Below are 25,005 nucleotides of genomic sequence, written 5' to 3' on the forward strand. Positions count from 1 at the left end.
TAAAAACCGAAAAAACGATATCTGATCTAGATTTACAGGATCAATATGGATTAATTTTAAACTACCTAGTGCCTTTAATAGATTGGGAAGGTGACATCTCCCCAGCTGGATCAGTACTAGGACTTGGCGAAAATAGTGATCAACCCCAATATTAAGGATTTGTTACACACCAGAGTAACAAAACATGGCGATCTTGATTCTACTCACAGGATGTAGCCAGCGGTTTGCCGTGGAGTTGCACCACAACACACACGCAGCTGAAGCGTAATGGAGTTGCCTGGTTGGGATCATGTCCTAGGGCTAGCTCAATTCAAGATATAGAGATGTAAACTGATGTAGCGGATTTCACAATACCGAATCATGCCACTATTCCCGTAGAGGATTGATGTCCGTGATTTAGATTTGGGTGGTAATCTCTTGGTCACAAATTGCTTTTCACTGTGGACCAATTACTAGTTAGCCTCGCCACAAGCGCTAAATCTAGTCCACGAAGGAGTTCGTACCCTTGCAATAATGAATGCCGAACTCGGTGCTGAAAAAGTGGCGACCACGCCTATAGACAGAATTATGTGGTTAGGTCATCAACTAGATTTTTTTGGATATTTATTGCTCCTGTTAGAACCCTTTGAGAACAGTTTCGATCAGGATCTACCAATTTTCCTTCCTTTTCAGACAGATTACTTGGCGGTCTCAGCTTGTTTCTGTCATCATGAGCCAGCCTGCATCCAATCCCTCTAAATTGGGCGCGCATTCATTTCCGGGTCAAACCGGTACGATGTTTGCAACGGACTCTGGAAAGGATCAGCTATCACCCTCAAACCAGAAAGAACTCGGAGAGAGGCCTGACGAGATTGTCGAGGAGGGCCCAACTGGTGTTCAGAAAGCCGAAGCGGTAGTGCTTGCATGGAGCAAACACACCGTGTGGGCCATTTACGCTTGGTATGTGGCCACTTTGGGGTTAACTACTCACTTAACGATATGATATATTAATTAGGATAATACTAACATCTAATCATAGGATTTGGGTCTGCTTTTTCATATTGGCGTTCCATTCGTCGATCGGTACCAACGTGATTTTCAACGCCTACGCCAATTTTAATACCGCCCCTCAAATTTCGACCGCAGCGATCCTAGCCACTGTCGTAGGTGGTGTGGTAAAGCTTCCTATCGCCAAAATTCTGAACATCTGGGGTCGAGCCGAGGCCCTCGCTATCTTTACAGCGCTGTTTTTGCTGGGGACAATCATATTGGCGTCATGCAATGGGCCGAATGGATTTGCGGCAGGATATGTTCTATATTGGGTTGGCTACAACGCAATCTACCTGATCCTTGATGTCTTCATTGCTGATACGTCGGGGTTGAGGAACCGAGCATTTGCGTTTGCATTCTCCAGTACGCCCTTCATTTGCACGGCGTTCACGGGTCCCTTGGCTGCCCAGTCCTTTTTAAGTATGACAACATGGCGCTGGGCATACGGAGCATTTGCAATCATCTTCCCATTTGTCTTTCTGCCCCTCGCTGTGGTGTTCAAGTTCTACGAGATGAAAGCCATCAAATTGGGTTTGTATCACAAAGAAAAAAGCAACCGCACTTGGTCTCAATCTGTCATCCACTATGTCCACGAGTTTGATGGTGAGTGCTATTCCCCTTTGTGAAAATAATTTGCACTCAATTATTAACGGTGAATAGTCGTTGGCGCCCTTCTGTTGATGGCAACATTTATTTTACTACTGCTGCCGTTCAGTCTGGCAATCTATGGACGAGCCACATACGGATCGGCCACCTTCATCGCTATGCTAGTCGTCGGCTTCTGTCTGTTCTTTGTCTTTGTCGCATGGGAAAAGTTCTGCGCTCGCAAGCAATTCATCCAGTACGATTTGCTGAAGCAGCGGACAGTCCTCGGTGCTTGTCTACTATCGGCTATGCTCAACCTCGGCTACGCCGCTTGGGATCTCTATTTCCTCAATTTTGTCATGGTGGTGTATGACCTCAGTGTGTCGGACGCAGGCTATATGAACCAGATATACAATATTGGTTCTTGCTTCATTGCGCCCGTGTTTGGTATTTATATCCGACAAACCAGACATTTCAAAAACGCTTGTCTTTTCTTCGCTCTTCCCTTGATGATTCTTGGCTCAGGGTTGATGGTTCACTTCCGCGGTGAAGGTGACGGGATCGGATATGTTGTCATGTGTCAAATCTTCATCGCCTTTGCTGGTGGTATGTTGGTCATCGGACAGGACATGGCCGTGATGAGCTCAGCGGATCACGACGGTGTGCCAATGATGCTTTCAATTCTTGGACTTTTCGCCAGTCTGGGAGGAGCTGCTGGAAACACAGTTGCCTCTGCCATCTACGCCAACGTCTTCCCAAGCACTTTATTGGCCAACTTACCTGCTGAGGCACAGGCTAATTGGACGGATATATACCTTGGAGGGTATTTAAAGCAGATGAACTATCCCGTGGGATCAGAGATTCGGACCGCCATTAACTTGGCCTGGGGTGATACCCAAAAGTATAGCTGTATCGCAACCACTGCTGTCGTGGCACTGGGATTGCCTTGTATTGCTATCTGGAGAAACGTGAATGTCGACAAGAAACAGGTCCCCGGCACTGTCCTTTAGACCTAGACAGCCTTCCATGATCGCTGTTGGTATTCAATCTGACAGCAACGTTGTTCCCGGAGATGGGGAACCTTGCCTGAGTTTAGTATATCGTTGTTCTCTTCATTTCAGTTTTAATATTTGAATTTGGACTAAAATAATAATCTTGCCTTGCTTGTCGTTTGTAGCTTCTCGTTTTTATTTTATTTTTCTTCATATTCCAATTGTACTCGGACCGAATGTAATGGCAAGTCTCCGTCATAAAGTAGTTGGCGAGGTCCCTTTATAGTAACAGCCAAGTGGATTCATTTATATTGCTTGATTGCCTAGGTCAAGCTATCCGGTAATGGTCTTATCATGCTTCGTCTGTATTAAACGAGTCGCCACCCCAAGTTCACAATCCTAAGTCCCCTGGAATTGAAAAAAAGAAAAAAGAAATACACGAAACAACACCTTCACTAAGCGTAGAGGAGGATCAAGATCTCCACACGTGTCACTAAACCTTCTAGGCCTGATGTAGAACTATTAGTTAGAACAAAAACTCATTAATTTCAATAGTAACAAAATCTATCTCTTGTAATACGTCTATTCTGAAATTCACCATAGATCCGACTGGAGGTCAAAGACACCCCCACATCCAATCCAACATTAGGTGGCTAGTGACTGATGCAACACGCTCTCCCGATACATGTCACTCCGATCAACTAGCTCCGTGTGGGTGCCGTGGTCAACGCAATGGCCATCCTGAATGAGGAAAATTTGATCCGCACGATAGATCGTCTTCAGCCGATGCGCAATCGCGATTATTGTAGTTTTACCCACAAGGTTAGACAAGGCATCCTGAATCTTTCGCTCAGATTCACCATCAAGAGCACTGGTAGACTCATCGAGAAGTAGCAGGCCTGGCTTTCTGATCAAGGCCCTTGCGATGGATAGACGCTGGCGTTGACCGCCCGAGAACTGCTTTCCATCGTGCGTGCAGAATGTATCGTAGCCATCAGGTAAGCTCGTAATAACATCATGGATCTGAGCTTGCTTACAAGCTTCCTCAATGTCTGCTTGTGTGGCCGTATACCCGGGTCTTGCCCCGAGCCCTATGTTAAAAGCCAGGGTTCCCTCGAATAAAACATTCTCTTGTGAAACAAGGGCAATGTCGTCCCTGAATGTCGTCGACAATATAAGGTTGATGTTCTGCTCATTGATTGTAACAAACCCGGATGTGGGTTGATAGAACCTTTCCAGCATGTTGAAGATGGTTGATTTTCCTGAGCCACTGGGCCCGACCAGTGCGTAGAAGTTTCCTGGTTTGAAATCGATGCTCAATTCATTGAGCACGGGAATATGGGATGATTTGGGGTACGCGAAGCACACTTGGTGTAGCTTTGCACCAACTGGTCTCTGGGAATTTTTAGAAGAGGCTGCATCAGAAGAAATGTTCGCCTCGGGATCTGTATCTGGCATTTCCATCTTCATCATTTGCTGTGTGTAATTGTCACCACTGTGTTCCTCCTCGGCGGAGTTTTTTTTCACAAGATCAACGACACGTGAAGCAGCCTTTCCAGCCTTCGAAACATCTGGTGCCAACGCAAGCATCTGACCACACGATTGTGTGCTGAATAGAAGAGCTGGCAAGACAATAAAAAAGTGGGTTTGGGAGTATAGCCCTGAGGCAATTTGCTTGGATCCCCACCAGTATGCAAGGGCGCTGATGAGATTGCTAACGCTGAAGGCCCACGCTAGCCAGAAGTTTCCCCAGGCGATCGCCTTTGTGGTGCTCTTATATGGCTTCTGGATTGATGAAAGGAACTCCCGATAGAGCTGATTCTCGAGTGAGAAACCTGCAACGAAACGCAGATTTCCCAAGGCCTCTACTGTAAGCTCGGTAGCACGAGAGAATGCTTTCTTGTGTCGCTCCGCAAATTGGCTCTGAACACGTAACTTCATGAATCCGGCCACCAGGAGAACAGGGATTGTCGGGACCAGAACAATTGAGATCTTCCATGCCACGACAAATGCAATGATAACCCCCGCAAAAAGATTGACTGCAGTCGCAAGGAGAAGGCCGATTGTGGTTCCGGTAAGGCCACTGATGGCCGATGCATCACCTGTGATATAGGCAATGAGGACACCAGGGCTCCGTCCCTCAGCACTATGCCATGTCATGGTTTGGTTAAGGAGCGATCTAAGGGAGTTCATGCGAATTCGGTACAGTGTCTGGTCTGCTGCCCATCCATAGGCACACCCGCCAATGACATTCGCGAATAGTTCGACAATTCCCACGACGAAAAACATAAGACCGAACAGGTTTCCGCTGTGTCGGATGTTTGCGGTACCTTTGCAGGGACTGAGCCCTCCAACGGTATTGCCAAACAAAATCGCATTCGAGCTGTAGCTAGCTCCGATGATTGTTGACATTAACAAGCCCAAAAGGATAAGAAGGATATTGGGACGGATGAAAGCGAAACAAATTTTGGCAGTGAGGAACTTGGATGGTTTAGGTTCTTTCTTCGACAACGTAGTATCGGACTCTGCTTTCGCGTCAGCGGGCTTTTCTTCTTCAGCCAGATAGACACTCTGCTCTTTGTCCGCCAAGATCGGGTCTTTGTGGTCGGAAGTGAGAGAGCTTTTGGCCTCACTCAATGTATCTTCTGAGCTATCCATTCCAGTGTTGGCGAGTCTCTGTTGATTGATCATTGCCGCATACGCCCCGTCACTCTCCAACAAAATTTGGGGAGAACCGCTTTCCACCAAGCGGCCATTCTGGATGACAATAACTTGATCGGCATCCCTGACAGCAGCTAGACGATGGGCAATAGATACTATCGTGGTGGTTCCAGACAGCTTAAGCAAGGCAGCCTGAATTAACTGCTCACTCATTGAATCGAGGGCAGCAGTTGCTTCATCCAAAATAAGCAGTTTGGGTTCACGAACAAGAGCCGTGGCAAGAGCAATGCGCTGCCTTTGGCCGCCACTGAGTTGGCCACCAGAAGTTCCAACTGGACTAGCTAGACCAAACGCTAGAGATTCGATAAATGAGAGCGCATTGGCCCTGCTAGCTGCCAGCTTTGCCTGTTTGAAAATTTCAACAATCCTGGGATCACAATCTCCCAGGGCCTCCTCTTCAGAACACCCAGCCTGGATTCTGGCCACAAGGTCAGCCAAGCTCATATCCAAAATTACTTCAGTCAGATGCTCGTGGTCGGCAGATCCAACCAGTCCATATGCGATGTTTTCCACAATGGAGCGGTCCAGCAGTTGGGATTCTTGCTGTACAAATCCCATTTGGCTTCGCAGGCTAGCCACATTCAAGTGTTGGAAATCTTGTTCCCCGACGTAGATGTTTCCGCTTGATGGGTCATAGAAACGTTCCACAAGTGCAACGACGGTAGACTTTCCACCTCCCGATGGACCAACAAACGCGGTGTGTTGCTTTGGAGGGATGGACAAGCTCAGCCCTTGCAAGACTGGGGCCTCAGCCCGGGCAGGGTATGCGAAATGAACATCCTTGAATTGGATCTCTTGTTCGCCCAAGTTCACACTTTGCTCTCCAGTAAGTGATGTGCCGTCGATATTGGAGTTCCGGTGAATTACCTCCAATAAGCGCCTCGATGCACTAGTAGCAGCGCCAAAAACGTGCATATAAGGAGAAACTTGGCTAAAGATGAAGGTTGCTATTATTTGTATTAGCCAGTGAACCGTGGGGGTAATGTGTTACGTCGATAGAAATCTTACCATCAATCAGAATAAAGATCACAGTATACACTGCACCAATAGAGACCCCGGAATTTAATCCATCAACAGAGTCTGCTATCAAATGGGCTCCTTTCCAGTATGCCAAGGCATTTGAGGAGTAGACTATAAAGAAAAGCGTTCCCATTTGTGTAGCATGCACGGCCGCTTTTTTCAAGGCGTCCTTTCGAGACTGAACAAGATGGGAAGAGAAGAGGTCTTCTAGACGCTTTTGAGCATTGAATGCATGCACGATCTTCAAGTGAGAGAGACTGGACGACGCAATTGAAGTGGCGAGGTCGACCTGCTTGCCCACACGGGTACCGTATCGTGAAGCAAGACGGCCTCCGACGAGAGCCATAGCGAAGAAGCATGGAATCACCGCAATCAGGATGCCTGCAATGACAGGCACCTTGATGAAGGCCACAACATACGCCGTGACGAAGTATGATAATGTAGCAATGTAGATGCCAACTTTTTCTGAAGTCCCCGATTGCAATGTCTCAATATCACTGACCAGTCGGGAGATAACCTGACCAGAGGGTAGACTGTCGTGGAATGCTGCTTCCTGACGAATCACGCTGCGGAAGTAAGCTTTGCGATAACGACGGGCTATCCGTTCACTCACAAGAGCCCAGCATGCCGCATAAATGTATATACTCGCGAAGTTGAAGATGGTGATATAAATGAGGTATAAGACTTTCGTTCGGACGGAGGAAGCATCGTAAACCGTCGCAGAACAGGCGACTTCGTTGAGTTCGTTGATAAGTTGACCAAGCACAATACCAAGTAATGGCTCAGGGACACCTGCAGCAATGGCGAAGAATGTTCCCACAATAACGAGAGCGACATCAACACCGGTGTAATTCAACGAAAAAAGAAGGCGGATGAATGAAAAGGCTGTTTTCAACTCCTTCAGCTTGGAAACGAACCCGGACACAGGCTTCATCTGTTGTAAAACGAGTCAGTATCAATATTGGTTTGGAATAATGAGATGTTTCTCTTACAAACCAATGTCCTGGTCGGCTCGTCGTCCTTTTGTCCTGTCCATCGCCATCAACAGTCTCCGACGTCTGCATGACTGTTTCTCGGGGCTTCCGTGAGTATAGAATGGGGTTTCTACAAAAAGGAAGCAAATGAGGATTTTTCTCAAGGTGCGTATGAACCTTGCCCTCGAAATATTCCCACTTCTGAGCCACTAAATCCCACACAATCACGGTGAAAACTTGAGGAGCTCCAATGTCGCAATGTTGATCTGTATTTTACAGCTGTCATTAACCAAGTGCAAAAATACATATACTCCACAATAAAATACTAGGACCCTTATCAGATTGGACCCACTTTATGTCTCAAGCCACGATGGGGCCATTTCGGAGTGAACCGGTAACTTATAAACTGAAAGATATTCCAAGACTAGGAGAATTGCTTAGCTTTTGAATACCAAAAAAGCTTCGCAGTTTTAAATTGCTCCAAATAGATTGATAAATAAAATACCCGGAATTTTCTTTATGTTATCAGATCCGATCCACTCACATTATGTCTCAAGCCAGCCACAATGGGGCCATTCTGGAGTGCACCGGCAACTTGCGAGGATAGAATTGCGTAATGTTTGAATACCCAAAAGGCTTCGTTGGTTTAAAATCACTATCTAATTGCTTGGTATATAAAATATTATGTACATACATTGGACCCTTATCAGATCCGACCCACTTACCTTATGTCTCAAGCCCGATGGGGTCTTTCCCGCGCGCACCGGTACATAACTTATGTATAAAGAATGACTGTATACATAGTTGCTCAATATGAAATAAAAGCTTTGTGGTTTAAATCACTCCGAATTTCTTGTTACTAGTCATGCAGGTTCAAATTTCGCTACAATATGGCGGTTCTTTTGCCTTGAGAATCATTGGGCTGTTTATAGGAATTTCTAGCTTGTAACTCTAAATAAGACAGGTGACGCATTGGTAACACCCTGTTCAAAGCTAGTACCTAGCTAGTAATATGATTTGTGCAAAGCACCGCAAAATGTACCTCGGTCCTTTGAGCTTTCTTATGCCGACCAAAAACGTTCTGGTGGGTGCCACGTATAATTCTTGGCGCACCCTCGCATTGATTGGCAATATAGCTAGTCCCCGCGCGGACGGCAAGTACAATCAATCTAGCCTTTTTGGCTTGTAGCTAAAATATCTAGTGCGCACGCTCTGAACCCTGCCAAGAAACGCAAAGTTCCGGTCAGACAGATCAAAAGAACCGGGAAAATCCCGAATACCTAGGGCGTGCTAATATCCACGGAGGCAAAATTTCCATCCATATAGTATGTGTGGCATAGCCTTGCTTTATGTGGGCTCGTACCCATTGTTTACTAATAGAGTAATCGGCGTATTGCGAAGAAATAAGCAGGTGATAAATAATGTTCAAAGATCGTGAGCGCAACTCCTAAATCGGAGATTCCGCTGAAAATCGCGCATTGTGTTAAAGCACAGCACTCGATGCCATTTTCATCGAAATTCGAGCTCAAATATCAATTGAGAAACTCCACTAAAGTTTGATCAGATAAAAACCTTGGAAAGAGGGTCCCGCCAATATTGAGACGGGTCCCGGGCCGGAAATGGTCCCTGGTAACGTAACGGCTTATCAGATTATATTGTATGATATGAAAGTTTCAGATGTGTTTTTTGCAAATCATCAACTTTCTGTAATATTGATGTTACAGTGAAGACCGTTACCTCCAGAAGTATCCACTTATTACTAATTACGCCTTTTGGGCTGATGTCGGGCATCATGTTGTAAGGCTTATATTATCATATGGCGTGTACCGCCATGAATTCTTTTTTTTTTTCGAATGCAATAGACCTGCAACGCTTCGATGGCATCTTTCTTCTCATCTCGCAAAGTAACCTCTACTTGATTCTCAGGTGGACCGGAGTGTGTCTCGCTTACGCCAAGAGTTAGCCTCAGTAGCCCGTGTGAAAATGAAACGTAACAATGGAGCCCTGAAGACACAATTGACGCCCATCTATACCTAAAAGAGGATGGACATAGTGTGTGCTATAAATCAAGTTAAAGTGATAAGAATCTTGCGCCAAATAACAATAGAGGCCAAGAGTAAGACATGGCCAACTGTTTGATATTGAACAAACCACGGCTTTGTGTTAGTCTAAAAGGTCAACAAAGAAACTGGGAAATGAGCCTAACGGGGACCCTTTCAAAAATAGTAGTATGACTCGGTAGCTAACACAAAGTTCATGTTCTTGATTTGCATGTTTTAAGCCTAAAAGGTAAAAGGCAGGGATATAAGAAGAGAGTTGCTTTGGAAGAGACAATCAGTCAGAAAAGCTAACCACGTATGTAGCTATCAACTATCCCGAGCTACTGATCTGACACATCAGGCACCTAACTCGGGCATTCGGGTATATTCAGGGCCCAGACCGCGAAGCACAAGCCACGTTGGATTCTGGGTCCCGAGAGTGGACATCTCTCCTGCCTCGGCTTAGCGACTCGAGTATACCCATACGGTATGAGTGGTCTGCCCCAGTACAATAACAATGACGATTGATCTTTTTGTGTCGTCCAGCCGGAGACGTCAAAATCCAGGGACTGCGCATGAGCCTGGGAGAGGTTGACAGAGTCATCCCTCGAATCCAGTCGCTCAGAAGTGACCTTATCTGAACACGATGGTCACAAGGTTGTTGCTTTGGTCGGAGCAACTAATTATATTACCAGGAAGGTCAACTTGGCGAAAAGATGGATGACTAGTTTTCTGAATTCCTGCCCAAATGTATGTTTCCAACCGCGTTTGTGTCAATGAAGTCCAAGCCGCTCACGGTGTCATAGGTTATTTATCAACAGCAGTTGCTCGGCCGGTTACCAGGTACGAGCCAAAAGAACCTTCCAGCATACCACAAAGGGGGCTCTTCAGCCAATGCCTGCTTTGAAATCCCAATCACCAAATCATTGGCGGTCGAAATCAGCAACATTATTGCAGACGGGTTCGAGAGCAAGGAGAAAGACTTTGCAGAATCTCCCCAGGGAGAACAATTTCCGCTTGTCAGTATCGGCCCCATTTCCACGCAGCTAGTATCATTGTCGAACTTGATCCGGAAGAAATATCGGAAGAACTCAATCAAGATCGAAGACTTGCAGAAAAATGCTTTGGCGGTATGCGATATGAAAATATTGATAGGTGCCGTATATTTGTCCGGCCTCAGGGGAAGTAACTGGAGTATTGGAGAAATGCCTCATCAATCTCCGGTGTCTTCTCACCGATGCGGCTCATCTCCGCATAGTTGAAGTTACCATTCATCCAGTCTTCAGACTCGGAAACCAATTCAGCGGATGGCTGTTCAATTGAGCAGTCATTTCCGACAACAGCGGATATTGATGACTCCTCACTGATACAGCGTGGAACAAGGGGGCCGGGCTGGAGTTTCAGATGAACGGTGATAGTGTCCACCATGGATGGCAGAGTTTGCCCGATTTTGGTAAGTAGCAGTGGAAGAAACCTTCGACGTCCTCCGGGAAGATCGTGGATGAGAGTAAAGAAATGCTTGAGATAATCCTGCGGGCCAAGCTTGAATCCCGAAGAACGGAGCCCAGCCGCTGAGAGGCATGCCATAACATCAATCAAGGTGCACGCGACCTCAAATATTTTTTCGATCTACAATCCGTTAGAATAGACTTGGTATTTTGATAAGGTGAATCATACAAGACCAATTCCATGGGTTTCCATACTCTGCTTGGATAATTTCCATGTTGCGAAGCAGAGATCTTGAGCAATTAGGAGGGGGTATCGAAAATCCATGCATTCATGAGTAGGATTTGTCGAAAGAAACCCAGCAGTTGTAGAAAGCTGCCATATCATGATACGCAGCCACTGCTGGGATACACGCAGATCGGCCATGAGTATATCAGGCAGATCGAGGTCCACCGGGACTGCACTTTGGATCCGCTCCTCAAGGTGAACTAGCGACTCAATGGAGCATGTGGCATTCGTTCCATTCCACTGACCCAGAAAGCCTTCATCAAATGGACGGTAGAGGTTTACCAGACACCGAAACCCAATAGCTGACGCATTTGCAAGTGGATCATCTTCCAGTTGCGCTGGAAGTGCATCGTCTTCTAGTTGAGGGCTGTCGGGAGTGACCTGGAGCGTAATTGGTCTATGTCGGCGGATCGCATGGGCTCTGTCTCTGTATTAGCAAATAACTACTTAATAGGCGAGGAAAATACCTCTCGGACACCACTAAGAGCCAGAACAATTTCCCTGCCAAGGATGGGTCATCGTCATCCACCTGTGCTGATGCTGCTTGACTTTCCAGCGCGCTGGCCGTATAAAGGGTCGTGGATTCGCGGAGAAAGTAATACGCATGTCGTTGATTTCCTAGTCCAATATGACATCCATACAGAAGAAAAGCGATGATAATGTTTTGCCGTACAGGGTCTGTGAATGGATCGATATGCTTTCGAGCTTCGGTGGCTTCCTCAATAAGGGAATTTCGGTAGTCTTCAGTACAAAAGTCTCGAGAGAATTCCGAGGACGCGTGCTCCACGGCAAATCCGGTTTGAGTAACCACAAAAGCACAGAAAGCAGTGACGAAACAATAAGCATGGAGGGATGTATCGGCAAGGTCCACCTGCTTTCGAAAGCCACCGGGTTGCAAAACCGGCACCGTTCCTCTCATTCGTGAGAAAAAATATATTGAGCAGGCGTCGACAAGCTCCCGGCTCAAAAGACCCGGGGTTTTCGAGAACTGACATCTTCCCGAGGCTTGTAATGACTGGGGCGTCGGTATGTTATCTCCAAGCCTGAGAGCTGCCGATGACGGAGAAATATTCGCATCCTGCACTAGTGCCTGTTCAATTTCGTTTGCTCTGAGCTCATTAAGGATGTTGGCTGTTTGGCCCTGTCGCCCCTTTTTCTGACGCTGCGAAGACGTCCGACAGACTAGGCCGGCAGCCCGACACTGCTCACAAGGTTTTGGGAAAATGCATTTGACCTTACGTCGGCGACATGCATCACATGCTTGTTTGACAGGTGGGTCTGGCATCTGGAAAGTAAGGTCTAAATATACCGAGAGGAACTAGCACAACGCAAAAATCCGGGGTTGCGGGGGGAAGTCGGGAAGAAGCCGGAAGAAATGGAATTCGCTGGCCTTATTTGTCAGGCCTGAACACCCTGTTTTGGCCCCCAAATATTGTTGTCCATCCTGAATCCAGTGTGGCTATTTTCTATTTATAGTCACCTCTTTGCAGGCTTTTTATTTTTATAAGATGAGAAGAAAACTGGGGGTTCCTAATAGACTACAACCTGTGCATTGCTAAGAAACTACCGACATGAGGAAATATTGTGGCTAGCTGCAAGAGGACGTCCTATGTAGAATATCATCATAGAAAGTTACATTTCAACCAGTAGTCATAGTAATTCATATATCACTGATTGGTATTTCAAAACATAGACGCGTCCTTCGAAGGGCTTCAGGGTTTCCAGCGATGAATTGCAATAGTTGCCCACAAGCAACTTCATGCCCGCGGTTTTCTCAGCCTGTGTGAATGGCTGTGGTCTATCAGTGAAGTTCAAAATGATTAATGCTCGTTCATCATCTCTCGACTTCACAAAGCAAAACGTCTCTTGATTCTCGTAGTCAAGCACTTCAAATGCACCGTGAATAAACAGCTCCCGGTACTCTTTCCTCAGACGCAGAACATCTTTCCAGAAAGACAACACACTTGATGCATCATTCTCCTGCTTCTTTACATTAATCTCACCATAAAGATCATGAGCTCGCATCCACGGTTTCCCGGTAGTAAACCCAGCATGTTCCGAGTCATCCCACTGCATCGGCAGCCTGGAATGATCGCGAGCCAGAATTCGGAGACCATCCATAATGTGCTCTTTGCGAGTAGGATCGGCGCCACTCGCACTGCGTTGCTCTGCTTCTCGGTAATATCCTAATCCTTCAATATCCTTGTATTCCTCAATGGGCCACTCGCGTGGTGCATTGATCATACCAATCTCCTGTCCCTGATAGATGAACAGAGTCCCAGTCATGGTAACCATCATCAGAGCCAGCATTTTGGCAGAGATCTCCCGGAACTCAGGTGCATCTGATCCAAACCGCGAGACAGAGCGTCCGTTGTCGTGATTTTCACAGAAAGCGGTGGTCCAGCCATCCGTTCCCTCAATGAAAGTCTGCCACTTCTCCACAATTGATTTCATCTTTGTCAACTTCCACGGCGTAAAAATGTACTTCTCCTCCAGGCTGGGTCCCATGCCAATATGGCCAATGTCCAAGTGGAAGACCATACTCAGCTCCTTGGCTGACGCTCCCACATATTCGAGGACATTCTTAGGATCGGGTGTATTGGCCAGTTCGCCCACAGTCATGACATCCCCGTACGGAGCAAATGACTCATCATACATTTCGCGCAGGAACTCGTGAATCCGAGGGCCGTTACACCACATTCCAATGGCGGGCTGGATGTAACTTTTTGGATCTGTGATTGGGGCGTCTGGGAAGTTTGTGTGCTTGCTGTACTTGTTCACTGTGTCCACTCGGAAACCGTCGACACCTTTGTCTAGCCAGAATCGAACCGCACTGTTGTAGATAGCCTCGCGCGTGGCCTTGTTATCCCAGTTGAGATCGGGTTGTTCTTTGGCGTAAAGGTGCAGGTAATACTCTTCCGTTTTCTCGTCCCAGGTCCCTACGTAAAAGCTTTGTTAGTTCATAGATATCGGGTATTTTTGAATATTTCGACTCACATGTGCTTCCTGCAAAATAACCGCGATAATTACTTGGAGGCATCCGATTTCCCGCCTCATCATATCGAGGAGGACGCCAGAAGTACCAATCGCGCTTGTCATTGTCCTTGCTACTCCGACTTTCCTGGAACCAAGCATGCTGATCACTGGAGTGATTGACGACTAGATCTAGGATCAATTTCATGCCTCGCGAGTGACAAGCTTCCACAAGGTTCTCCACGTCTTGTACGGTTCCATAAGCAGGGAGCACATTTTCGTAGTCGGATATGTCATAGCCCATATCGTGCATGGGCGAGTCATACATCGGCGATAGCCACACGACATCAACTCCTAGCGACTGGAGGTAATCGACCTTTTTGACAACGCCCGGGATATCGCCCCAGCCATCACCGTTGGAGTCATAGAAGGAAGCCGGGTATACCTTTCAACTCGAGAAGACAACGTCAATTTTATGTTTTCGGGAATGCCTGAATGTTGTGGCGACTAACCTGGTAGACAGTGGCTTCTTTCCACCAGTTATTGGTCCCCGTAGGAACGGCTGTATCCTGCGTCGCGTGCGGTGACATGGTGGCTTGACACCTCTATTTTCCATCCCAACACCCCTCTTATATCTTTTTATCATAGCTCGGCACCAACTCGGCCTGGGCAAACGCGGGGGTGTCTTCAGGAACCCTGCATACCCGCCAAGCCTCCGACGGGATGCTGCATCTCCGACTAACGACCGACTTGCCGCCGAATGACTCCTTTCCGGCACGATGATTGGCTACGGTTAGCCCTCCACACTTCGGCTTCCCCAGTTTTCTCCAAATCCTCGGAAGCGAGCAACAGACCATGTGCACTTCCCCCGGATCAGCGATGCGCGTGAACTGAACTATGCGTACATTTCTTTTCTCTGGGGGTTTCTGTATAAATGACGCATCGCCCCGTGGTCTATCGGCTTTGATAATGCCTGAAATATCGGGATATTACCAGCCTTTGACTCTTACCAGGCCTTGACGAAAACACCTATTGTTCCAAACTCCTTGTTTAGCGTCCGATATCCAACGGGCCCACCAAGATTCGAAACCACAGCGCAGTTGTTCAATGGCCTCGATGGGCGACGCATCCGCGAGAATGGACGGCAAAGTCTCCCCCGTCCTTGCAGAGGGTAGACAGGCAGCCAGAAAGGAGCAGTCCATGACCCTATGGCAGGCTTTGCGGCTATACCCGAAAGCTGTCGGCTGGTCAGTCCTCCTTTCGTCGACTCTGATCATGGAAGGGTATGACCTTGCATTGCTGAGTTCAATGTACGCATCACCTGCGTTCAACCAAAAGTTCGGAGAACAAACTGCCTCGGGGAAATGGGCTGTTCCAGCATCCTGGCAATCCGGCCTTTCCAATGGTGCCCGTTGCGGTGAAGTCATTGGACTTCTCATCAATGGTTTGGTCTCTGAACGCCTGGGGTATCGCAAGACCATGGTCTGTGCCTTGGCCACCATCACAGCGGTCATTTTTCTGTTTTTCTTCGCGGTCAACGTTCAGATGTTGCTAGCTGCCGAGATTCTGGCCGGTATCCCTTGGGGTATCTTCCAGACCTTGCCAGCCGCATACGCCTCCGAGGTCTGTCCGGTAGTCCTTCGACCTTACCTGACAACTTTCATCAACATGTGCTGGGTATTTGGGCAGTTTGTGGCCATTGGTGTCAACCGTGGTTCCATTTCTCGCGATGACCAATGGGCCTGGCGCATTCCTTTTGGTGTGCAATGGGTGTGGCCAATCCCAATCATGATCGGTTGTCTTTTCGCACCTGAGTCCCCTTGGTGGCATGTTCGTCAGGGTAATGTGGAAGGAGCTCGACGAGCGTTGCAACGGTTGACGTCATCCAATGACCCCAACTTTGACCCGGAAGAGACGATTGCTATGATTCAACACACCAACGAGTTGGAGAAATCTCTTTCTAGCGGGACCACATATTGGGATTGCTTCAAGGGAACAAATCTTCGTCGTACTGAGGTAGTTTGTCTTGTCTGGTTAGTGCAGACGCTATGTGGCCAGAACCTGATGGGTTATTTTGCCTACTTCTGTGTTCAAGCGGGCCTACCCACCGTTCAATCGTTCAACTTGTCCCTGGGGCAATATGGTCTCGGCGTTTTGGGTACAATAGGCTCATGGTTCCTGATGTCCTACGCGGGCCGACGAACTATCCATATCTCCGGTCTCGCTAGTCTTTTCGTCCTTCTGGTCATCACAGGATCTCTATCCTTTGCCCCAGGAGACAACAATGCAGCCAAATGGGCAATCGGCGTGATGCTCATCATTTTCACATTCTGCTATGACATCAGCGTTGGCCCTGTCACATACTCGCTCGTCTCAGAACTATCCTCCACCCGTCTCAAGGCTAAGACTATCGTCCTTGCCCGCTGTCTATACAACATCAGTAACATTGTCGTCAATGTTCTTACCAACTACCAGCTCAACTCCACAGCCTGGGATTGGGGTGCTCGGTGTGCCTATTTCTGGGCTGGTACGTGTCTAGCCTCCCTGGTCTGGGCATTCTTCCGGCTCCCCGAGCCGAAGGGCCGCACATATGAGGAACTGGATTTGCTCTTTGAGCGCGGAGTTCCAGCAAGGAAATTCGCGACTACTGTCGTTGATCCGTATGAGGGAGAGGCGACGGAGGTGCACGAGGCACATGCGGATAAAGATTGATAGTTCAGCGATGCCCCTTCGTGTGCATCTTAGGATAAAATCATGATAAATACCCACCAGATAACAAATTTGAACCTTTGAATTGACTTTTTTCTTCCGTCTTATGCCACTTTAAACTTGAGAATCTAAAACAGACTGCAAGTCGCACAATACTCATTTCACAATCAGAACTAGGTAACGTTAATAACAATTTGAATAATATTACGTGGGTAAACTGATAAAAGTAGCCACGAGCCGGAGTCAGTTAGGCTATCGGAGTTCGTATTTAATGCTCACACAAACCGAAATCACCAGCCTGAAAGTTCTCATTATGTTTTCCCGATCTGTACCCACGCTCTTTCATGAGCTCCAATCGGTACTCTTTGGCCTTCTCCAGGGTCATCATAGGCCCCAAGTCATTTTGAACGATATTCTGCAGCTCCACTGGCAGACTTGCCAAAGCCTGATTCACAGCATTCTGCCTCTCGTGACCCCAATCCTCCTGCTGCGGAGGTACATTGGCCGAGGAGATAATCCGACGATGGGGATCAACTAAGAATAGCGCGAGAATCTTACGATGACCGGACTTAGACGGGTCGACTAGCGAGAATGGGGAAACGCAATGTTGGACGGTGTTCGGGAAGGTGAGTAGCCGACCTTCTTTGCAAGCGACAGCCCCAAGGTCCTGTGTGATATCGCGATTGGTCCCATTGCCGTCGATATCGTCGCCAAAGCCAAAGACATCCTGTAAGAATTTGAACTGCCCTTGGGGGTATAAAATCTCTAGCATGTCCATCATACCGCGTTGACGAAATGCCAAAGTGTTATCGGTTATATTTTCACTGTCATAGTAGTAGATTGCGGTAGCGCAGATGCGCTCGTTCTGTTCAAAGTTAGAATATACAGTTAACCAAAGGCTGCAAAACTCTTACCAACTGTCCCTCAATGTGCCAAGAGCCTCCTTCGTACTCGGGGTTGTCCGGGCTCAATTCAATGTTCGCCAGCTTCACGATGATCTGCAACTTCTTGTCGGGGAATTGCTCGCGTAGATCAGCACTATACATTTCTTTCCGAGGTTCAAAGCTGGCTGGCTCAGGAGGAATAATAGGACGGGTACTCTCCCACTGTTCATATCGTTCCCAGAACGCACTTCTGTCGTAATCATCCCCCTCCGGCTGAACAGGCTTAGGGTCTGCATGCTCACCATATTCGACCTGGCTGTACTCGATTCTTGGAACGATGAATTTGGACAGGCTGCGGTTCCAGAGTGGGATTGCCTGAGCGATAATTTTCTCAACGGCCTCATAGAGAGGCTTATGGTGAACAGGGTGGGCGTTATTGATGTATGACACGATTCGACAGCTGCCATCATCGCCGAGTTCCACATCGCACGGGAGCCATTGAAACTTGTCGCTGAAGACACGGACTTGCTCATCGGAGTCATAGTCATTGGAGTCATAGTTATGTTGGATATACAAGAGTGGGCCACAATTTTCACTCAAAGGAACAGGGACAAGATCTCCTTGTCCAACGCTTGCTAGGCAGTCATTAAGGCCAATGGCTCTGTCCGGAAGCACGCGAGTTTGGCCGTAGATCACGGGAAACATTGAGGGATGTACTAGATCAACCACTTTGTTATCAGACCCGGGGTGGTAGTCTTTCTCCGGTATATCCTCGAGAGGTTTTACTGCCTCTTTCAGTGATTGTTGTATCTCTTTCGACACGGCAGTATCAGACTTTATCACGCCCACATCAAAGACGCGGACGTAGCCCGTCTCTTTAAGAATGCTGGCTTTCCATTGAAGTTCCTTAATGATCCAGTTCATCATCGTGGGAGTCACATCTTGACCACTTTGGGCAATCTCGTCGCGCCATTTCGTCGTGATATCATCATCAAAGACCTGTAGGAGGTTAGAAACAAACATGGAAGCTGACATATATGCAAGCCCAGACACACCTTCTGATCCCATTGGGGCTTATCGGTAATGGTGTTCATCACTCGCATCATCAGAACTTCTCGATGAGTCACTAAGTCCCTGAAAGCAAGGTCAACTCGGGATCCCGCTCGTAGTACAATTGAAACATACTCGAAGCAGTCTTCTTCGAGCGCATTATCATCCAATGCATTATGAAAGCCGCGATCGCCGGTGTACACCACGTTTTTCTGGTTTCTTAGCAAATGGCATGTGTGGAAAGAAGATACAGATTCTCACATCGGGCTGGCAGTCCAACTTCACATTGAACCCTGGCATTTGAAGCTGCGGATTGGAAATTAAAGACATATTGACGTAGGACACTGGGATAATAATATTCAATCATTCCTGTCCACGGGAGGTTTTTGTACTCGCGCAATCTTGGCGGAGTCCAGGCAGAAACGGGTTAGTTCCAGGCAGATAAGGCGCTAAGTCCGCTTTGGGCGGAGCTGCCTGGAAATTGGTATAGGCAGCCGAGGCTCCAAAACAATGAATGTTTTATGATTTTCTTTCAAATAAATTGCGAACGAAATGTATACTCGGTTCCGGGGATAAACTCGTGTGGTCAGAAAAGGCAACATCAGGTGTGACAGTGGTGCTTGCAGAGAGTATCTTAGAAGTAATACCCATCACAATCCGTCATATATATGACGAGAAAAAATGCCTCCTTCGATTCTAGTTTCAATTTCCTTGGAGATATTCGTTCTCGCTTGTTCATTCTCGGATATGTATTCCTCGGGACTAACGGGAACAATCCAGCAAAATCAAGTATTCGCTGCCAATCTATCACACAAGTAACGATGGTTTAATGACAGAAATCTGTCTGTATTGCAATGTATGGGTAAAAATGGCATATATGAAGAACTCTAACTAAAATGACAAAAACCCGCAATTCTGTGCGGTAACGATGACTAACTGTAATATGCACCTTTGTATGGTAAACCGAGTACATGAAATCACCTGACTTCGTGTATAATATCTGGTTTCTACCATGTATTTGGACTTAGTATTCGACATTTAATTATGATCTGAGATCTCAATATTCCGGATCCCTAAAAAAGGGGTGAACAGAACCAGAGCAGCGGCTTCTTTTACTAGCAAATGTTCTCTCCAAATATTTCTATGTCCCACATGGATTCAGTATTTATCTATCTATTATACTTGATAGCTCCTAACAGCTGTATAGATTGTCAGGCGTTCACCCTGGCTGTATTGATGGTTGTTTGCTATCTCACTAATGAAGAGGGTATGATAATAAGAATAGGAGATTAGTATCCCAAACAACGTTAAGGTCTTCTACGCTCAATTTTATTACATGGAAGTGCTTGTTGATGCCAGAAATTTGACGTGTTTCTATATCTTAAACACTACATATTCCTTCACCTCTTCAGCTTCCATGGGGAAATCTATGGAACAACCAAAGCTTATAGGTGATTACTACTTCAAGAGGGAAAAACTCCGAAGGACTTGATACAATAGATCTATAATATCCACACACAGACTGACCCAACAACCCAGAAATGTCGATAAAGATAATAGGAAGGGCAAAGGTTGCCCAGGTGAAGTGCTGCAGCCCACGGGCCGGCCCGTCGAGCCCCAACTTTAAATCCCACCACGAAATTTTCGCAGCGCAACCCCACTTCCTGTGTGGTCTTCACCCTGCGTCTCCAGAAAGCAATTGGGCGAGAACAATATCTAATATCAAAAAAGGATGGCGCCTATCAACCTTTCACACAGGCGGACGCACAATTTGCTCCTGATTTCAAAACTCCTGAGTTTGCGTGACACTGCGTCGCCCCTCACACTTGTGTTGGACTCCTTGGAGCAGCCGGCTACGCCACTCCTGAAAGAATATATTAGACGTGCAAAGGTATATTGACTTATAATCTTACGATAAGCGACACCTGCGTTGCTATTCACGCGGATAAACAGCCATGCTGACTAGTTCGACAGCTGTCCAAAGTCCATGTCACGCTCATCGCTTTCGAAACCCTGAAGCAACCCGAGGGAGTCGATGCTTTTGTATCAACACGCCGCAAGAGCCCTGCCGATATAGTTAAAGAAGTGAGCGCAGCTTATCAGTCTGTCGCAGCTTCCAACCCCTCACGCAGTAAGCATTGTGCATTTACCCCGCTTGTGATATTAATACTTACTGCCTTTATAGGGCGTCTTATCCTCATTGATTCAATTAACCCTCTTCTCAACTCAAAAAGAGTTGATCCTGGGTTCCACCTGCCCTCCTTCCTTGGCTCGCTTATTGCTCCCTCGTCGCCATCGGCTAAGGTTGATGCATCACTCGTGGTGACATATCACCAAGATGTCCCCGAACTTCCACAGCAAAGTCCCTATTCACCACCACCTATTTCTCTATTGACATACCTTGCTACGAGCATCATCACACTCCATTCATTCTCTCATGTCCTAGCACAAAAGGCTGCTCGCGACCGCAGTCTGGCCCCTCCAGTATTCGGGCTTGAGGAAGAGCAAGAAGGAGTTCTCCTCGGCCGATTGGACAGATTGGCCGGCACCGGCAAAGCTGAGGGGATTGTCATTGAGCTAGAGCACAGACGGAAGAGTGGTCGTGGTGTACTGGAATGGTATATCCTCCCGCCTGCATCGCGGTATTCGCCACAGCATCTGAAAGAGATCGTGACGTTGCTTGACGATAATGTTTTGTACAACCCTCCCATGGAGCGAGATCCAGGCGCCGGAGATGAGGAGCCGACATCAACCTTCGAGCTGGGTCTCACTGACCGACAGAGGCGCGAAAGAGAAGGTGTGGTGTTGCCATACTTTGACGCCCAGCATAACGATGGCCCAGGCGAGGGAGGCCGGATTCTTTACGACATGGGAGAAGAAGACGATTTCGACGAAGAAGAGGATGAGATTTAGACATCATAAAATACGATACATGTTCACACGCAATTCTCCTTATTCTAGAATCGGCGGATTGTAACCCGCAATCACCGAGGTATTAACTATGCGTACATTCATACAGCGAGGCCTATGAGCATGGCCACGGAGAGCAAGGAATTAGAAGAATCGCCAGAAAAGAAGAATGCAAATGACAAGCCCGACGCCAGCGAAAGGTCCGTACTGTGAGATGGTTAGCCAATCGGTCAGGGGAAATCTAGCACAAAGTATAGACCCACCTGCTTCAGCAACAATTCCCAGTTGATGCGTACAGCCGCCTTTCTGTACTTCTTACTGTCCTCGCGCAGTCGCCCTGACAGTTCACCCATCCGCTCCAAGCTATCGCCTCGGTACAAGAGGTCCTCGATGTTCTTCGTCATAACCTTGGTGACATCACGGAGCTCATCGTTCAGCTTGTCGAGGTTCTGGGTTGCACGACTGTCTTGGTACAGTTTCTTTGTGCGCTGAATAAAGGTATCAAACTCGACAAAAGCATATGGACGGAGGGTGGGTGAGAGATATTGTGAGGAGGTATAGGTAGTCGTGAATTCGGAGGCCAGATCAGCGAGATAGGTGAATGCGAGTTTGCGGGGGTAGGATTTGTCGCAAATGCAAAGGAAGCAGATATCATCTTGGATTGTGTAGCTGCAAGCCATGTGAGAAATTGCCCATTGATAATGTTTGTTAACTGGTGGGTGTAACTTACTGTAGACTGTATTGGCCAGACTCAATACTGGCTTGGGGTGCGGAATTGCGATTCAAGCGCCGAAATATCATTTTAGCCTGACCCTTAACCTCAGAGAGCTCTGATTCAGCCTACAGAGGTTGTAAGCTCACGGCCAGCTTAAATAATCTTTGTCACGTACCTGCTCGTCGTCGACCGAAGCGGCCAGCATAAGACCTATTTCACTTTGACATCAGCACTCCACCTCCTCACAATCTCCCCAGAGAGTTTCTCACCATCGAGCCTTGCAATCTGCGTGGACCTGACCATCCTGAAAACGTTGCTTTCTTGTTCTGAAGGACAGCGCTCTCTCCTTTGTTTTGCCGTGAGAATGGCTCCGAGGAAGAGACGCACGAAGGCGGTAGCCAAGTCCCGTGCGGCAGAACCACGACGTTCGGGGTAAGCTCCGCATTTGCTTTTTAACTCTCTTTTTACTGACGTATTATAATAATGTCCTAGTCGTGCTGCTGCTAGTTCTGCCAATGTAGCAGAACATTCGGGTCTCGCCATGTCGACCCCGAAATCCGAAAGGAGCTCACGAGCTAGAACCCCAAGAAGGCCTGCCGCTAGAGGGAAATGGAGCGAGGAGCAGCTATTGACGAGCGACAAGTCCCTCCTCATTGACTTGGACCTAGTGGTATGAACCAATCCTTCACAAATGCGATACCAGATTATCCAAGCTAATAATAAGCTCAAAACATATAGAAACTGTTGGCACGACCTGAAGCATGGAATTCCCTGGAGGAAAGCGATAAGCGTGAAATCCTCGCTCTACTCCCCCCAGATGTTCATCCAGAAGCACAAGCTGCATCAGATGACCCGGATGCAAAGATACAACCCATCCCCGACTCTTTTATCCGCTATTCAAACAACTGGCGCGACGGCGTTCGACAGTTCCAGCTCGACCTCCAAAACGGCCGCTACGACCCCGAATGGCTACGCCAGGCGCAGGAAGCCAGGGAGCAGCGCGAAAACGGCGACTTTGATGACTTCAAAGAGCGCGAATATGAGCAGTTCTGGGGGCAGAAGCAGAAGGTCGTCTGGAATGCAGCTGCTGGAGAAAGTGCGCGTGTGAAGATGGGAACTCTTATCAATGAAGATGTCATCCAGCTGGGCGACATCTGGAAATTCTACTATGTCTACGGTCGAGGGCCCGGCAGGATCGTCATCGAAAAGGAAGTCAAGGTGTGTAAAGATCTATCCACTCTGCATATAGCTTCGCCATTTACTGACAGCTACAGGTTCTTGGCCGTGATGGGGTGAAATTGACTTTTGCTATTCCACGTGGTGAACGAGTCTTTCTTCGTAGCAATTTCGACCAAGCAGAGCCAGTTTCGACGCCAGAGAAGGGAAAGGAAGATGTGAAAGTCGATTTCGACACACAGCCAGAGCCAGTAATATCATCCTGGAATGATAAACAATTGAAATATGAGGACCCAGAATCACAGCTCACCAATGCAACCTCCAATGGCGAGGAGATGAAGCTTGATACCGATCAGGCGCCACAAGAGATTCCTCCACCTTCTAGTGACGAGATGAATCTTGGAATCGACCAAGCGCCACGGGATACCCCTGCTTCTTCCAATGTCGACGAAATGAAGCTTGACAATGACCAAGCACCACGTGAGATTCCTACATCTTCCACTGATGAGATGAATATCGACACCGTCGCACAGCCAGTCATTCCACCTTCAGATGACGAAGCGACCCAACAAGAAACCCCATTCAGCGTTGTTATTTTTAGCCCCGGTGGTACGCGAAAACAAAAACCTAAGCGCACAATTCCTGAGCCCAAACCTCAGCCCCCAATGAAACGCAAGCGAGGACGACCACCTAAGAAATCACGAAAGCAACCCGAACCAGAGCCACCCCGAGAACCGGAGGTCTCTCGGGAAATAGAAGTGTCCCAGCGCGATGAACAGAGCACAACTGCTCCTGTTTCCTTCATGGACATCGTGACTGCACAAATTGAAGAAAACTGCAAAGCTGCTACTGCGGCACCCTCCGACCCAAAGCCCTCGCAGCCAGAATCCCCTTTGTCTGTGCTTTCTTCAACCCATGAGTCGCCAGAGATTCTTGATCCAGAGTTATCTGCGTCAGTGGAGGAGTCATCCATTGCCGATACCAATGGCAAAAGCGATAAAGCGAAATCATTGGAATTATCCACAGCTCAGTTCGATACACCTACGGACAGCGTTGAGGCCCCCGTTGAGGCTCCTGTTGAGTCACCCATTGAGCCACCCGTTGAGCCACCCGTTGAGGCTGGGCAGGACAAAATCACTAAACCCCCAAGTACTGAACCACAGAACGATCTAGTCCCAACACCATCTCAAGCTACTACCAATGAGCCAGATGAGATCATTGTTCCCAATCTCTCCTCGCCCCAAGCACTCGTCCATAAGATCCTACAAATCGATGGCCGCATGCCGAACGGCCGTACAGCGAATGCCTGGAAGGAAATCCGGTGCTACCGAAATAACCAGGACATGGGCAGCCTCTTTGATGTGCGAGAGGCTTGGTTCCTCCAGCAAGGACAACTTAAGTAGCCGCCTTTCACTTCTAGCACAAAAATAGCGATACACCATACCATTTGATTTTCACCTACACTACCCTTGATACCATGTGAAGATCACAATT

The 25,005-nt window shown here is 47.7% G+C and overlaps 9 protein-coding genes across 9 annotated transcripts; 4 read left to right on the forward strand and 5 right to left on the reverse strand.

The window, feature by feature from the left end:
• Nucleotides 1-709: 709 nt before the first annotated feature.
• Nucleotides 710-2,624, forward strand: N7455_011430 (uncharacterized protein; the record flags this gene model as incomplete). The annotated part of the gene is made up of 3 exons (XM_040954500.2): nt 710-939; nt 1,019-1,632; nt 1,690-2,624. The coding sequence occupies 3 exons, from the start codon at nt 710-712 to the stop codon at nt 2,622-2,624; spliced, it is 1,779 nt and encodes a 592-aa protein (XP_040815288.1).
• Nucleotides 2,625-3,251: 627 nt separating this feature from the next.
• N7455_011431 (ABC transporter ATP-binding protein) lies at nt 3,252-7,411 on the reverse strand (the record flags this gene model as incomplete). Its single annotated transcript, XM_040954380.2, has 3 exons — nt 3,252-6,274; nt 6,336-7,281; nt 7,340-7,411. The coding sequence occupies 3 exons, from the start codon at nt 7,409-7,411 to the stop codon at nt 3,252-3,254; spliced, it is 4,041 nt and encodes a 1,346-aa protein (XP_040815244.2).
• A 3,125-nt stretch (nt 7,412-10,536) lies between these two features.
• Nucleotides 10,537-12,379, reverse strand: N7455_011432 (Zn(II)2Cys6 transcription factor; the record flags this gene model as incomplete). Its single annotated transcript, XM_040954427.2, has 3 exons — nt 10,537-10,989; nt 11,038-11,515; nt 11,562-12,379. The coding sequence occupies 3 exons, from the start codon at nt 12,377-12,379 to the stop codon at nt 10,537-10,539; spliced, it is 1,749 nt and encodes a 582-aa protein (XP_040815204.2).
• A 365-nt stretch (nt 12,380-12,744) lies between these two features.
• Nucleotides 12,745-14,657, reverse strand: N7455_011433 (glycoside hydrolase family 13 protein; the record flags this gene model as incomplete). The annotated part of the gene is made up of 3 exons (XM_040954335.2): nt 12,745-14,033; nt 14,092-14,512; nt 14,580-14,657. 3 exons carry the CDS (start codon nt 14,655-14,657, stop codon nt 12,745-12,747), a joined length of 1,788 nt encoding a protein of 595 aa, XP_040815085.2.
• A 517-nt stretch (nt 14,658-15,174) lies between these two features.
• N7455_011434 (putative MFS maltose permease) lies at nt 15,175-16,779 on the forward strand (the record flags this gene model as incomplete). The annotated part of the gene is made up of 1 exon (XM_040954299.2): nt 15,175-16,779. The coding sequence occupies one exon, from the start codon at nt 15,175-15,177 to the stop codon at nt 16,777-16,779; it is 1,605 nt and encodes a 534-aa protein (XP_040815124.1).
• A 265-nt stretch (nt 16,780-17,044) lies between these two features.
• On the reverse strand, nt 17,045-19,010 carry N7455_011435 (DUF4246 domain-containing protein; the record flags this gene model as incomplete). The annotated part of the gene is made up of 5 exons (XM_040954378.2): nt 17,045-17,641; nt 17,691-18,659; nt 18,716-18,794; nt 18,846-18,922; nt 18,972-19,010. 5 exons carry the CDS (start codon nt 19,008-19,010, stop codon nt 17,045-17,047), a joined length of 1,761 nt encoding a protein of 586 aa, XP_040815256.2.
• Nucleotides 19,011-20,442: 1,432 nt separating this feature from the next.
• Nucleotides 20,443-21,623, forward strand: N7455_011436 (Elongator subunit IKI1; the record flags this gene model as incomplete). The annotated part of the gene is made up of 3 exons (XM_040954394.2): nt 20,443-20,601; nt 20,685-20,841; nt 20,896-21,623. 3 exons carry the CDS (start codon nt 20,443-20,445, stop codon nt 21,621-21,623), a joined length of 1,044 nt encoding a protein of 347 aa, XP_040815163.2.
• Nucleotides 21,624-21,764: 141 nt separating this feature from the next.
• Nucleotides 21,765-22,638, reverse strand: N7455_011437 (SNAP receptor SEC22; the record flags this gene model as incomplete). The annotated part of the gene is made up of 5 exons (XM_040954502.2): nt 21,765-21,827; nt 21,884-22,289; nt 22,351-22,460; nt 22,511-22,545; nt 22,605-22,638. 5 exons carry the CDS (start codon nt 22,636-22,638, stop codon nt 21,765-21,767), a joined length of 648 nt encoding a protein of 215 aa, XP_040815156.2.
• A 61-nt stretch (nt 22,639-22,699) lies between these two features.
• N7455_011438 (uncharacterized protein) lies at nt 22,700-24,914 on the forward strand (the record flags this gene model as incomplete). Its single annotated transcript, XM_040954305.2, has 4 exons — nt 22,700-22,767; nt 22,828-23,005; nt 23,074-23,553; nt 23,610-24,914. 4 exons carry the CDS (start codon nt 22,700-22,702, stop codon nt 24,912-24,914), a joined length of 2,031 nt encoding a protein of 676 aa, XP_040815067.2.
• Nucleotides 24,915-25,005: the final 91 nt, after the last annotated feature.

Source organism: Penicillium solitum (assembly GCF_028829755.1).
Source record: "Penicillium solitum strain IBT 25940 chromosome Unknown utg000009l_segment0_segment0, whole genome shotgun sequence".
Lineage (NCBI taxonomy): Eukaryota > Fungi > Ascomycota > Eurotiomycetes > Eurotiales > Aspergillaceae > Penicillium > Penicillium solitum.